The sequence below is a fragment of the Thamnophis sirtalis genome, unplaced genomic scaffold, assembly GCF_051295495.1.
Source record: "Thamnophis sirtalis isolate CommonGarterSnake01/CBP01778 unplaced genomic scaffold, rThaSir2_p1.2 scaffold_2, whole genome shotgun sequence".
Lineage (NCBI taxonomy): Eukaryota > Metazoa > Chordata > Lepidosauria > Squamata > Natricidae > Thamnophis > Thamnophis sirtalis.
In genome coordinates, this window is record NW_028261382.1 from 127,277,122 (window position 1) to 127,288,737 (window position 11,616).

At 39.2% G+C, this 11,616-nt stretch overlaps 1 protein-coding gene across 5 annotated transcripts; it reads right to left on the reverse strand.

The window, feature by feature from the left end:
* On the reverse strand, positions 1-11,326 carry OTUD6B (OTU deubiquitinase 6B). Of its 5 annotated transcripts, none has more exons than XM_087706872.1 (7): positions 11,169-11,326; positions 8,228-8,382; positions 6,343-6,435; positions 3,461-3,773; positions 2,647-2,708; positions 923-1,029; positions 1-327 (listed from the first exon to the last, which is right to left on the reverse strand). In XM_087706872.1, the coding sequence occupies exons 1-7, from the start codon at positions 11,293-11,295 to the stop codon at positions 243-245; spliced, it is 942 nt and encodes a 313-aa protein (XP_087562998.1). In that variant the 5' UTR covers positions 11,296-11,326; the 3' UTR covers positions 1-242. The 5 variants fall into 5 exon arrangements, with proteins under 5 accessions (XP_087562998.1, XP_087563001.1, XP_013917596.2 ...); XM_087706875.1 differs by lacking the exon at positions 11,169-11,326 and adding an exon at positions 10,914-11,120; XM_014062121.2 differs by lacking the exon at positions 11,169-11,326 and adding an exon at positions 10,841-10,865.
* Between the last annotated feature and the right edge of the window lie 290 nt (positions 11,327-11,616).

The following is an 11,616-nucleotide window of genomic DNA, read 5'->3' on the forward strand; positions in this document are numbered from 1 at the left end:
TATAACCCACAATTTATTATGAGATACATTAGAAACACATCAGATTTTTTTTAAAAAAAAACATGATTTAAACTGAGTAGTGCTGATAACAGATCTCATATATACACACACACATACCATATATGTGTGTGTTTGTATAACCCTGTATGCCTTATTAAAGAATTGAAAATTCATTTTAAGACCTATATAGAGACACTTAGTAAAATTGTAGCCATCATTCTGGTCGTCTGATGATCTGTGTATTAGCTTTCATTTTCTGCTGTGTTCTCCAAAAGAGTTTTTACAGAATTATAATGTTCTCCTAATCCATATGCATGTCTCATGTACCTACAAGAAAAACATACATGAAAAATACAAGAACTTCCACCAAACTAAAACAACACATGAACACTTGATATAAGTTACCACATTATTTAATTAAAAGATTGCATGGCTGCCCAAAGTTGTATCCTAAGATATGGGCGGTGAAACAAGTATCTTAAATAAAAAAAACTTCACCTAAAGAGTAAGTTCATAAATAGAATGAGAAAATTCAGCTTTCGCCACTGAAAGTTATTACTACAAAACAGAAAGACATTGCTTAAATCAATATTCTCTTTTCTTAAACTGAGCTCATTTTCTATAAGAAAGTAGACACTTTTATTCTTGGGGTGGTTTTTTATTTTTTTTAAGAAAGCAGGTAGCAACCTACTGATTTCTGTTACTTTATAATATTATCAAAAATGTAATGAAGGTGGTGATCGCATCCTACAAGTTTGTAGGCTAATATTAAACTTCTGAACGTGTTTCTAAACTATGAAAAAGGTGCCACATTAGAGCTCTGTGGTTTTATAATTTGTAGTTCATTTCTTAATTGCATTGCAAGTATAAAGCAACCAAACAAAAATTGTTTTGAAGTTCAACATTTAACATATTTACTCACACAAGTATTAGTGGTTTCCTACTGTATTCTTCACCAACAATAATAGGAGGGGAATCCATCTGAATTACTTCAATTGGTGTTTGCAAGATATGTGATAAAGCTCTTAGCTGTAAAGCAAAATTACATTTTAATTTACATTTTAACCTTATCTTCTTCACTTCTGTATCTCTAAAAAATATGTTTCTACAAAAGCTTACACGATGCATAATTCTACTAATACAGGTAGTCTTTACATCTTTGTAAAGACTACCTGTATTATTTCTATAGGCCAAGTAAGAGCCTCAGCAAACATGAGAAAAGTAAGCATCTAAACATACAGTATATCACAGAAGTCTTGCTGCTTGTCTGCAACAAACAGTTTGCGGGCTTTCTTATGCATCATCTTTAGAAGAGGCTTCCTTCTGGGACGACAGCCCTGCAGACCAATTTGATGCAGCATGCAGGGTATGGTCTGAGCACTGACAGGCTGTCCCCCCTCCCTTTCAACCTCTGCAGCAATGCTGGCAGCACTCATACATCTATTTCCCAAAGCCAACCTCTGGATATGACACTAAACATGGGCACTCAACTTTGGTTGACTATGGCGAGGTTGTCCTCAGGTTACAACAGTAATTGGGATTGCAACGTCTGTTATTAAATGATGCAATCATAAAATATGATGTCACATGACTGCATCACTTAGCAACAGAAATCCCAGCAGCCCCTGTTGCCATCCTTAACTGAATCCCACCAGGGGTTAGTAAAGGATCCACCCTGACCCAAACCATTCTTGCCTTGAGCCCAACCAGCTCTGAGACTCAATAAGGTAAGGGACTGCCTCTTCTTCAATCCCCCACTCCCTATCTCCCATCTATGCCGCAATGCTGGCAGCACTCATACATCTATTTCCCAAAGCCAACCTCTGGATATGACACTAAACATGGGCACTCAACTTTGGTTGACTATGGCGAGGTCTGTTCTAAGTGGAACCTGTCTTGTTAAACTGTTGTAGCGCCTTGGCCACCGTGCTGCAGCTCAGTTTCAGGATCTTGGCAATCTTCGTATAGCCTAGGTCATCTTTATGTAAAGCATCAATTTGTTTTTTCAGATCCTCAGCGAGTTCATTTCCATGAGGTGCCATGTTGAACTTCCAGTAACCAATATGAGAGTGACAGCGATAACACCAAATTTAACACACCTGCCCCCCCTTCATTCCTGAGACCTTGTAACACTAATGAGTCACATGACACCAGGGAAGGAAAATGGGGCTATTTGGGCCCCATTTGGACATTATCACTTAGGGGTGTACTCACTTTTGTTGCCAGAAAGTTAGACATTAATGGCTGTGTGTTGCGTTATTTTGAGGGGACAGCACATTTACATTGTTATATAAGCTGTATACTCACTACTTTACATTGTAGCCAAGTGTCATTTCTTCGGTGTTGTTGCATGAAAAAATGTACTTAAAATATTTTCAAAATGTGAGGGGTGTACTCACTTCTGTGATATACTGTATGTTTCCAAAATTTCTCTGTGAAACAATATAAAAAATGTTTTTTATTTTCAACACAATCCTCAATGCCTAAGAATTTTGCCTAGTTCTTTTAAAGACCTTGGAAAATCCTAAAAACTGTAGGTCTTCCTCTTCTGGAAAAGAAACTCAGCTCACTAATGCTTTCTGTAATTCATATCTCTCCTATAATATCATAAATATTTAATAAGAAAGTATAGCATGTCATACTTACTTCTAACTGACCACCCCATGAAGCAGTGTTTGCTATATCGGAACAGTATTTTTCAAATTCCTCTGCAGGAAAAAAAGCATCACATTTTAAAAAACATAAAAATTGGGGGGAAAGGAAAAATCTAAAAAAATTTAAAAAAATAGAATGGCAAAAGTAAGCTTGTAGAATATAAACACTTGTGAAATAAAACACAAAGCAAAAGTAAAATCAAAGATTTACATACACTACCACTCTCAAAAAGACAAAACAGATAATGATGACAAAGGTATGAAACAGGGGGAAAAAATGAAAGGTTTAATTTGATAAAGTTTAATAGTAAATTTTTATTGTGCCTAATTAGTAAGTTTTCATGTTCTGAGATGTATCCCTACCATAAATATGGTTCAGAAAAAGTACTATAGATATCATTTTTGCCATCTTTTTTAGTTATGAACAAAGATAATACATGCTGAGATTTGTTTTTACTTAAGACTGTAAATAATGGGTTTTACACAGATTGATTTGTTTACCTCTACCCTAAAGATGTTGGATGTACATATACATACATATTTGTATGAATGTGGCAGAGAGAGAGAACATCAATAAACATATTAAGACAGAAAAGTGGGCTGTGTATTTATAATAGGTAGTTGTATATAGGATGGGGAATTCTGGCAGTTGATGTCTACACATCTTAAAGTTGCCAACTTTGAAAAACGCTGTTGTGCAGATTATACAACACAGCTAAGTATCTGAAGCATATTGAAACTAGTGTTCTCTGTAATGACATGTTTTTAGCTTTTATTTATTTTTTAATTAGGAGACCTTTACTTACCTTGGCTGTACAAATCTCCTGTATTTGGGTTTGTCAGAAATGGAAGGAAGTCATCCACGTGACTTCTCATATACTCTGCAGTCTGACTTCTGAGTGTTGAAACTGTCCACAGATTTTGTTGCTCTTTGAGCTGATCTTCAATAGCTCTATATAGGCAATGACCATCAGATGGGATTTGCTTAATTTCCAATTGCCTTAAGGCTAAAGTGTTTGCAAGTTTCTGGCTTTCAAGGTGCCTAGCACCTGTTAAATTTTCTATCTCAGCTTCTGCTATTCTTTCTTCTCTTTCCTTTTCCAGAGCTGCTTTTTTATCCTGCGATGAAACACAGCAAAACACTGCAGATTTACATTAGTCCATGCTATATTTTAATTCAGCCTATGGAGTTTAACCTTCTCGGGTATTTATGATATTATATTAGACAACTTGTACCCTGTTGGATCATCATTTTAGAGATATTTCCTTACCTAAACAGAGAAATAGAATAGCTAAGGGAAGTCCAAAAAAGCAAGAGCAACTTCTGATTCCGTAATGGCTTCCACATTGAGTTTCCTTGTGGGATATGGCAGGGAGCAAGGAAAACCAACCATCCTTCCTTTTCTCCTTTCCTTCCTTTGCAGGAAGGAAAGTGACTGCTGCTGGGTGGGGAGAGAATGAGGGATTGCGAGACTGGCTTGGAAACTGTTACGGAATGCTGAAAATGAAGATTACATGATTACAGCAAGAGCAGCCCAGCAGCACTAAAGCAGCCATAACATTCCCAAATTTCATTCCCTCGGGAGTCGTGGCTTCCAGATTTTGGACACATTCTGAATGTTAGTTCATCTAAGGTACCTTGGTTCAAAAACTGTTGCCCTATGATGTACTACCCCAGTTAAAGGTCATGACAACAAGAGTTTTAGTAATATATAGATTCAGTTTGGCTAACAAGGGTTGAATAAAATGAGCAAAATACTAAGTCATAATATTGTTTGTTCAATACTGTACAGACCTTTTATCAAGACATTTCAGTTGCACAAAGTCTGCTTTTCAGAAGAAACTTTCAAATAAAAGACAGTCATGTACTTTCAAGTCCAGCTTGCTGAACTGAAGAGCAAAATCAGCTTGCCTGAAGATTTATCCTTTGTGATTTTTTGTCCTTTACTATTCATCTCAGAATAATATTTCACAGCATTTAAAACTACACTTTCCGGAGGGATTCTAATGATATAATGTGTTGTTAAATGTGTTTCCTAACAATGTTCTCTTTGGTTATTAATCAGTGGCATTTATTTGGCAAATTAGTATGTTTGTCACCAGTAAAGTACAAGCAGAGTGCTGTAGATATTAAGCTTAACGGATTTTGGCAGTCCTCTTATAAGCAGTTGTCTTATTGTTACTTCATGAAAAAGAAATTGGAAACATTTGATAGAATCCAGAATCACCTTTAGCAGAAATATGCCTTTGGGATTGAAGGAATCTCTCCATCATCCTACAGCAGTGATGGCGAACCTTTTCGGCACCAAGTGCCCAAACTGGAACATGTGTACACCGGAGTGTCAGAAACCCAGAAGACCAGCTGGCCGGTGTGGATGTGTGTGCCAGCTAGCTTGCCTTTGGGTTTCCAGTGCACGCATTCACGCTGGCCGGCTGGTCTTGGTATGTGCTGGAATGGCATGCACACCCGGCCAGCTGGTCTTCGGGTTTCTCGTGCCCCAGCGCACGTGAAGACCACCTGCCCGGTGCGTATGTGCATGCTGGAAAGCAGAAAGGTAGGTGGCAATGCCACACGTGCCCACAGAGAGGGGTCTGCATGCCACCTCTGGCACGCGTGCCATAGGTTCACCATCACGGTCCGACAGTCTCTAGACTGCTCTCTGGAGGCATGGAAAATCATCTGGAATAAAACGAGGAATAGCACAATGGGAAGAAGTAATAGGAAAGAGTACATCCTTGCTCACATACCTCTAAACCCTCAAATATGGCAGTCGTAGATTGGAAAGTATCTATTTTACAAGTAGTCCTCAACTTTTGACCACAATTAGGACCAGAATTTCCATTGCTAAACAAAGTGGCAGTTAATTGAGTTGCACCTCATTTTAGGAGTTTTTGCCATAATTATTTAGTGAATCACTGGAGCTGAGTGAATCGTGTGATCATTAAGCAAATCTGCCTTGCCCTACTGACTTTGCTTGGCTTTGAAAGTTGCAAAGCTGTGGTGGTTAGAATGCAGTACAGCAGGCTACTTCTGCTATCTGCTGTTGCCAGCAGTTTGGTAGTTCGATTCTCACCTGGCTCAAGGTTGACTGAGCCTTCCATCCTTCCAAGGTCAGTACAATGGGGACCCAGATTGTTGGGGGCAATATGCTGACTCTGTAATCTGCTTAGAGAGGGCTGTAAAGCACTGTAAAGTGATATGTAAGTCTAAGTGCTATTGCAATTGCAAATGGCATTCACGTGACTCCAGAACACTGCAGCTGCCAAGCACCCAGATTTTGTTCCCGTGATTATTGGGATGCTACAATAGTCATTAAGTGGGAGGACTGGTTGGACATCATTTTTCTCAGTCCATTGCAACTTTGAATGGTTGTTAAACAAATGACTGTAAGTCAAGGACTATCTGAATTTCAGATGGACAAATGCAGGCCAAACAACACATAATTTCACTTAATTATTTCTGTGCATATTATTTTTCCCTTTAATTGTGAAACAATGCAACAGATCTGGGGAAACCATTATATGTTTCTCTCTACATTAATTCAGTGTCTTGTAGAATAATCCTTGGGATTTGGGACTGGAATCAGGTTCTAGAATCATCCCATAGATACCACATTAAAGATTACACCTTGCACTTCATTGTAAAACCTACTCACAATCTAATGAATTAACACTGAAATAATCTTACCCGCCTCTTCTGTGCTTTTGATATTCTAGCAGGCTGGGTCTGTTCTCTGCTCTCAATTTCCAGTTTTGCAATATTTAGACTTGCCAGATATTCCTAAATAATAAATAAAAATTATTTAAGATATTTCACAAGGAATTTTTATAGCCCTTCAATTTTAACAGAAGTTATGTTTAAAGTTTCATAATCTTCACTGTCTCCTGATATTTTACACCATTTCTACTACAGCCATCATTCTCTTTTACATGATTCTGTGCTAATTCTACCTCCCAGTTAGTTTGAGAGACTTTTTTTCTTCTGGCAAGTGGCCAACCAGAGAACCCTAACTATCAGAAATTCTCTTAAATCCCATTATATTTGGGATAAAAATGAAATAGACAAGTTTTACATTTCTGATGCACCTGATCCCAACATGCAGCACTAAGTTCCTACTAAAATCAGAAAACTATAATCCCAGGGCTAATAAATATAGGTTGTCCTCAGGTTACAACAGTAATTGGGATTGCAACTTCTGTTATTAAATGATGCAATCATAAAATATGATGTCACATGACTGCATCATTTAGCAACAGAAATCCCAGCAGCCCCTGTTGCCATCCTTAACTGAATCCCACCAGGGGTTAGTAAAGGATCCACCCTGACCCAAACCATTCTTGCCTTGAGCCCGACCAGCTCTGAGACTCAATAAGGAAGGGACTGCCTCTTCTTCAATCCCCCACTCCCTATCTCCCATCTATGCCCTTTTACCCTCCCTGAACAGTAGCACTTCTAGGCAGTGGTGGTGCTAGAGACCCATGTCCTTCAACTCTTCAGCTGCCAGTGCTCTCATACTTCAGTCTCAGTCTCACCAGCACTGCCACTGTTGTTGAGTGCCACCTCAAACCCCGTGCCACTGTCAGCCATCCCAGTGCCACAGCACAAAGGCCCCATTGCTCTGGACTCAGCAGGCCCTGCTGCCCCAGATATCCTTCACAGTTTCCTTCCTTCTAAAGCTGACAAAGTGCACAGCCTGGCCTTATGTAAGGTAGTGGCGGAATAGGAATAGGGTAACAGAGTTGGAAGGGACCTTGGAGGTCTTCTAGTCCAACCCCCTGCTTACGCAGGAAACCCTACACCATTTCAGACAAATGGTTATCCAAATCTCTTCTTTAAAACTTCCAGTGTTGGAGCATTCACAACTTCTGGAGGCAAGTTGTTCTACTGATTAATTGTTCTAACTGTCAGGAAATTTCTCCTTAGTTCTAACTTGCTTCTCTCCTTGATTAGTTTCCACCCACTGCTTCTTATACTTCCCTCAGGTGCTGTGGAGGATAGTGTGACTCCTTCTTCTTTGTGGCAGCCCCTGAGATATTGGAACACTGCTATCATGTCTCCCCTAGTCCTTCTTTTCATCAGACTAGACATACCCAGTTGTAGCAACCGTTCTTCATATGTTTTAGCCTCCAGTCCCCTAATTGACTGGCTGTGCTAGGCCTTCTTCCTGAGTCCGTGTGCATCCTTTTCCAAATCTTTTTCTGCCTTCTTGCAATGGCTGATTTTCTCATTCTCTTTCAGTTAGAGAAAGAATGTTTTACTAAGAACAGTTACTTCCATCTAACCTTAAGGTTCCATCTTGTGAGCTCTAGAACTGTACGCCTACTCTTCCACAAAAATTACCTTATTCCTCCAAACTTGTGTAAATTTTATACAAAATCACTGCAAAGTGTCCAACTGTATTTCCCAGTGATTGCTCATTTGTTTTACTTATAACAAGTTGCCCACAAACAAGTTCAAAACACAACAATTTTCAGAATGAAAAAGTCCTTAGCAATACTTTAAAAACACAAGACATTTTTAGTAACTAGAAATACAACAAACTGAAGGTATCTCAAAAACAAAAGCTGCATACTTTATTCTGTTCAGGTAATGTTTCTTTCAACTTCTTTAATTCCTCTTTGTGCTTCTCTTCCAACTCAGACTCCAGCTTGCCAACATCATCCAACAGCTGTTTTCTTCTCTTTTTATCATTCTTTGGAACAGTGTTTTTCATTCCCTGGATTTTGGCTACAGAAGCAAAAACAGGTGAGATCAATGAAAAGCATCTTAAATTATTCTTGTCATTATTCATGATTTGAGTTTAACAAAAAAAACCTATCTTACACATGCATATTAAATCAAATAAAACTGCAGTAATTGAATTTCAGAAAACATCCTTCTCAAAAGAATGAAAAATTATCTTGTCTTACTACTATATTACTTCCTACTAACACAATTCAAAACATAAAATGAAATTTAATTCATGCTGATCCAATACTCTTAATTTTCAAAAATCAAAGGCAATTGACATGCATGATTAAAACTAGACTGTATTATGTAGCTCTGCATTTTATAGTCAGGATACAATTTAGCTCATTAGTTTGAGGTCCCTGTGTTTTGATGGGAAATGGTTTCCTTTTTTGTAAATAAATATGTGACACAAGATATTGTAAGTACATGTAGTTGTGGGTCGTGCAAGACCTGATCTGAATTCTTTCAGTCTGTCCTATGAAGACAAAATGCTAACTGGTTACAATAGTTGCTTTTGCTAAACTTGAAATTAAAGTGGAAAGAAAGAGAAAAAATAGTACCATGTTAGATAGATTCAATTATAGTAACATTGGAAGTCATGAAGGACCAGGCTGGTATCTGTCAGTTCATTGATAATGAAATCTATCTATGTGGTTGCTAAGACTTGACATGACTTAATGGTGCATAATCAACAGAAAATTATAGAATCAAAGGGGCTGCTATTAGAAATAACATCTTGTTCTAAATAAAATATTACATTTTTTTCAACAATTTGTACAATTCCTAGTTTTTGTAATTCCCCTTCTTATTTTAAAAATTGAGTTTGAGAGGTATATGTGTATACAGAAATGGTTATTTACTTATTGAGCAAAGAGGCCTCCTAATCTACAGAACAAAATACAAATAATGTGCTTTTGAATATTGCAAAATTCTTGACTCGTGGCTACTGCAAAAAGTGGTATGCATATAAAAATAAGAATTTTTAAAACCATATTCTATTCAAAAGATATGGAAGGTCTGATTAATCAAAACTAAAATAAAGGTGTCACTTTTGCCCCAAATACTGCAATGTAGCAAGGCCTGCATCTTAGGACAGCTTCTCATGTCATGTGACAGCAGGAAAGCAGCAGTGCCATCCTTCTCTCCCCTATATGGGACAATGCAGAATAAGTGACGATGCAACAACATGAGTTTCTATGATTCCATTCCTGTCATATTGGTGCAATAACTCAAGAAAATGCCTGTAATAGCAGTTCTGACAGGATCAGTTTAGGATGCTATTTTTCAAAACACTCAAAATTCATTTAAAGCAATTAGTAAATATTTCATGATTTAAATATTTTCTACATTAAAATAAGAGTTTAATTTATTTCACACTGCAATTTAGATTTGGAGTCCTAGAGCCAAAAGGGGCTATTTCCATTTGTACCCAGAAAATCTGAAAGGGTCTACTGGGTTTTTAATATTGTCCTTTCTTATGTTAAGATTTTTATCAAGACATTTATTTCTGTTACCTTTATCCATTGTCGGTATTAAATATTAGTATGAGGCTAGTATTATAATCAATGCATTTCTGCTGTTTTTTTTACACGGCCTCACTTGAGAACTTCTATGCCATTTCTTTTTGAGCCTGGACCTTGTGTGGAAATCTGTTTATACATGTACAACACATATGCTGTACACTCATTGTATGTTCACAAATGCTCTGGAGAAACACTCTCCCAGGAACCTTTTTTGCAAAGCAACATGCTTTTTGGTTATAAAAGTGAAGCAGCCATGTCACTTGCTGGTTCAATTCACACTTGCAATTGTTGGAAGGTGCGGCTGCGGCTGTAGAGGTGCCGTACAAGATGTCTACATGCCGAAGCATCCAGACGTTTCTTCCAGCTTTTGCAAGTGCTCTGTCAAACTATGTCAAAAGCGATGATATGATGTAAAGCGTCTCATTGAGGCATCTCAAACCCCAATGCAGAGACTTCACATACAGTATATACCTGCACGCTCTCACTCATAAGAACAGGCATCTCATGCAGAGCCTGAAACCCACAAAAGCTCATTAGCCTTGGTACACAGAACTCTGTCCCTCTGCTTAAACGACAAACGTGCCACAAATAAGCCAATTACAACTGAGCTTTCCATACTATGCATCCAACCAACCAAGCAACCCATAGTTAGTTTATAGCTTAGCGTGTTACATTATGAATTTAGCCAGAGCGATACTATGATTTAATGTGGTCAAGCAGATCTGGAGAGACTCCAAACCAGGTGCCCCCCCCCAAAAAAAACCTGGAAGCCCACAGGATGCCAGTACTGTTTGTTCTCCCCAACCAACCTACCTATCTACCTGTTCCTACATTGAAGAGGGACTGCTATATGTTGAGCAGCAAGCAAGATAAGATCTCCTTCAAGTTGAGCCAGGTTTGACATTCTCATGTCATCCCCTTGCCAATATTACCTGCCTTCATCTTGGAAGCAGTTTCCCATCTAACCCCGATGTTTCCTTGTGGTCTCTCATTCCAAATATTAACCTGATTTCAACCTATTCAGTTTTTGGGGGGAAACCAGCCACGGTCATTCTAGAAGTTGCCACCTTGCCCTGCCCTGTAAAATATAGCAGGCTAACAATCTGATAAAACTGGGTGGAGCAAATCCTGGGTCAGCGTGTCTTGCCAACATAGCACAGCTGCTCGCTTCGGGATGCAGGTTTCCCCTGCAAGCTTTAAAGACCATTTCTGCAATTTTCCTCCCGCTGCCCGGGTTTGCTCCGCCGCCGCCGCCCTCACCCTGCAGCTCCCGCTTCTCCTTCCGCTGCCGCCTGGCCAGCAGCTCCAGCGCGCCGCCCTCCTCCTCATCTTCCTCCTCCTCCTCCTCCGCCACCGCGGCTGAGCCGCCTCGCCCGCGCCCGTCCATGGCGGATTCAGCACCACCGCCCGGCTGGCTCTGCTACCCACGTGCGGATGAATGGGGCGGAGCCTGACGAAGGCACGCCCCCCTACGCACGAACCGTCCTAGCCCAGCCACAGTGCAAAGAGATAAGAAAGTGGGAAGAGCCAGGCTGGGGATTGATAGAGCTAGCAGTTAATTAGAGAGAGCAAACTTCAAGGCAAGTTTGGGAAAACGGGTATACTTCAGAGAAAGTTGTCTACCAAGAAATCCCAAACTCCATAAAACTGGGTGGAGGGGAGGGGCGGGTGAACGGGGACCTAAGTGAAAATAAAGTTATTCTATTCA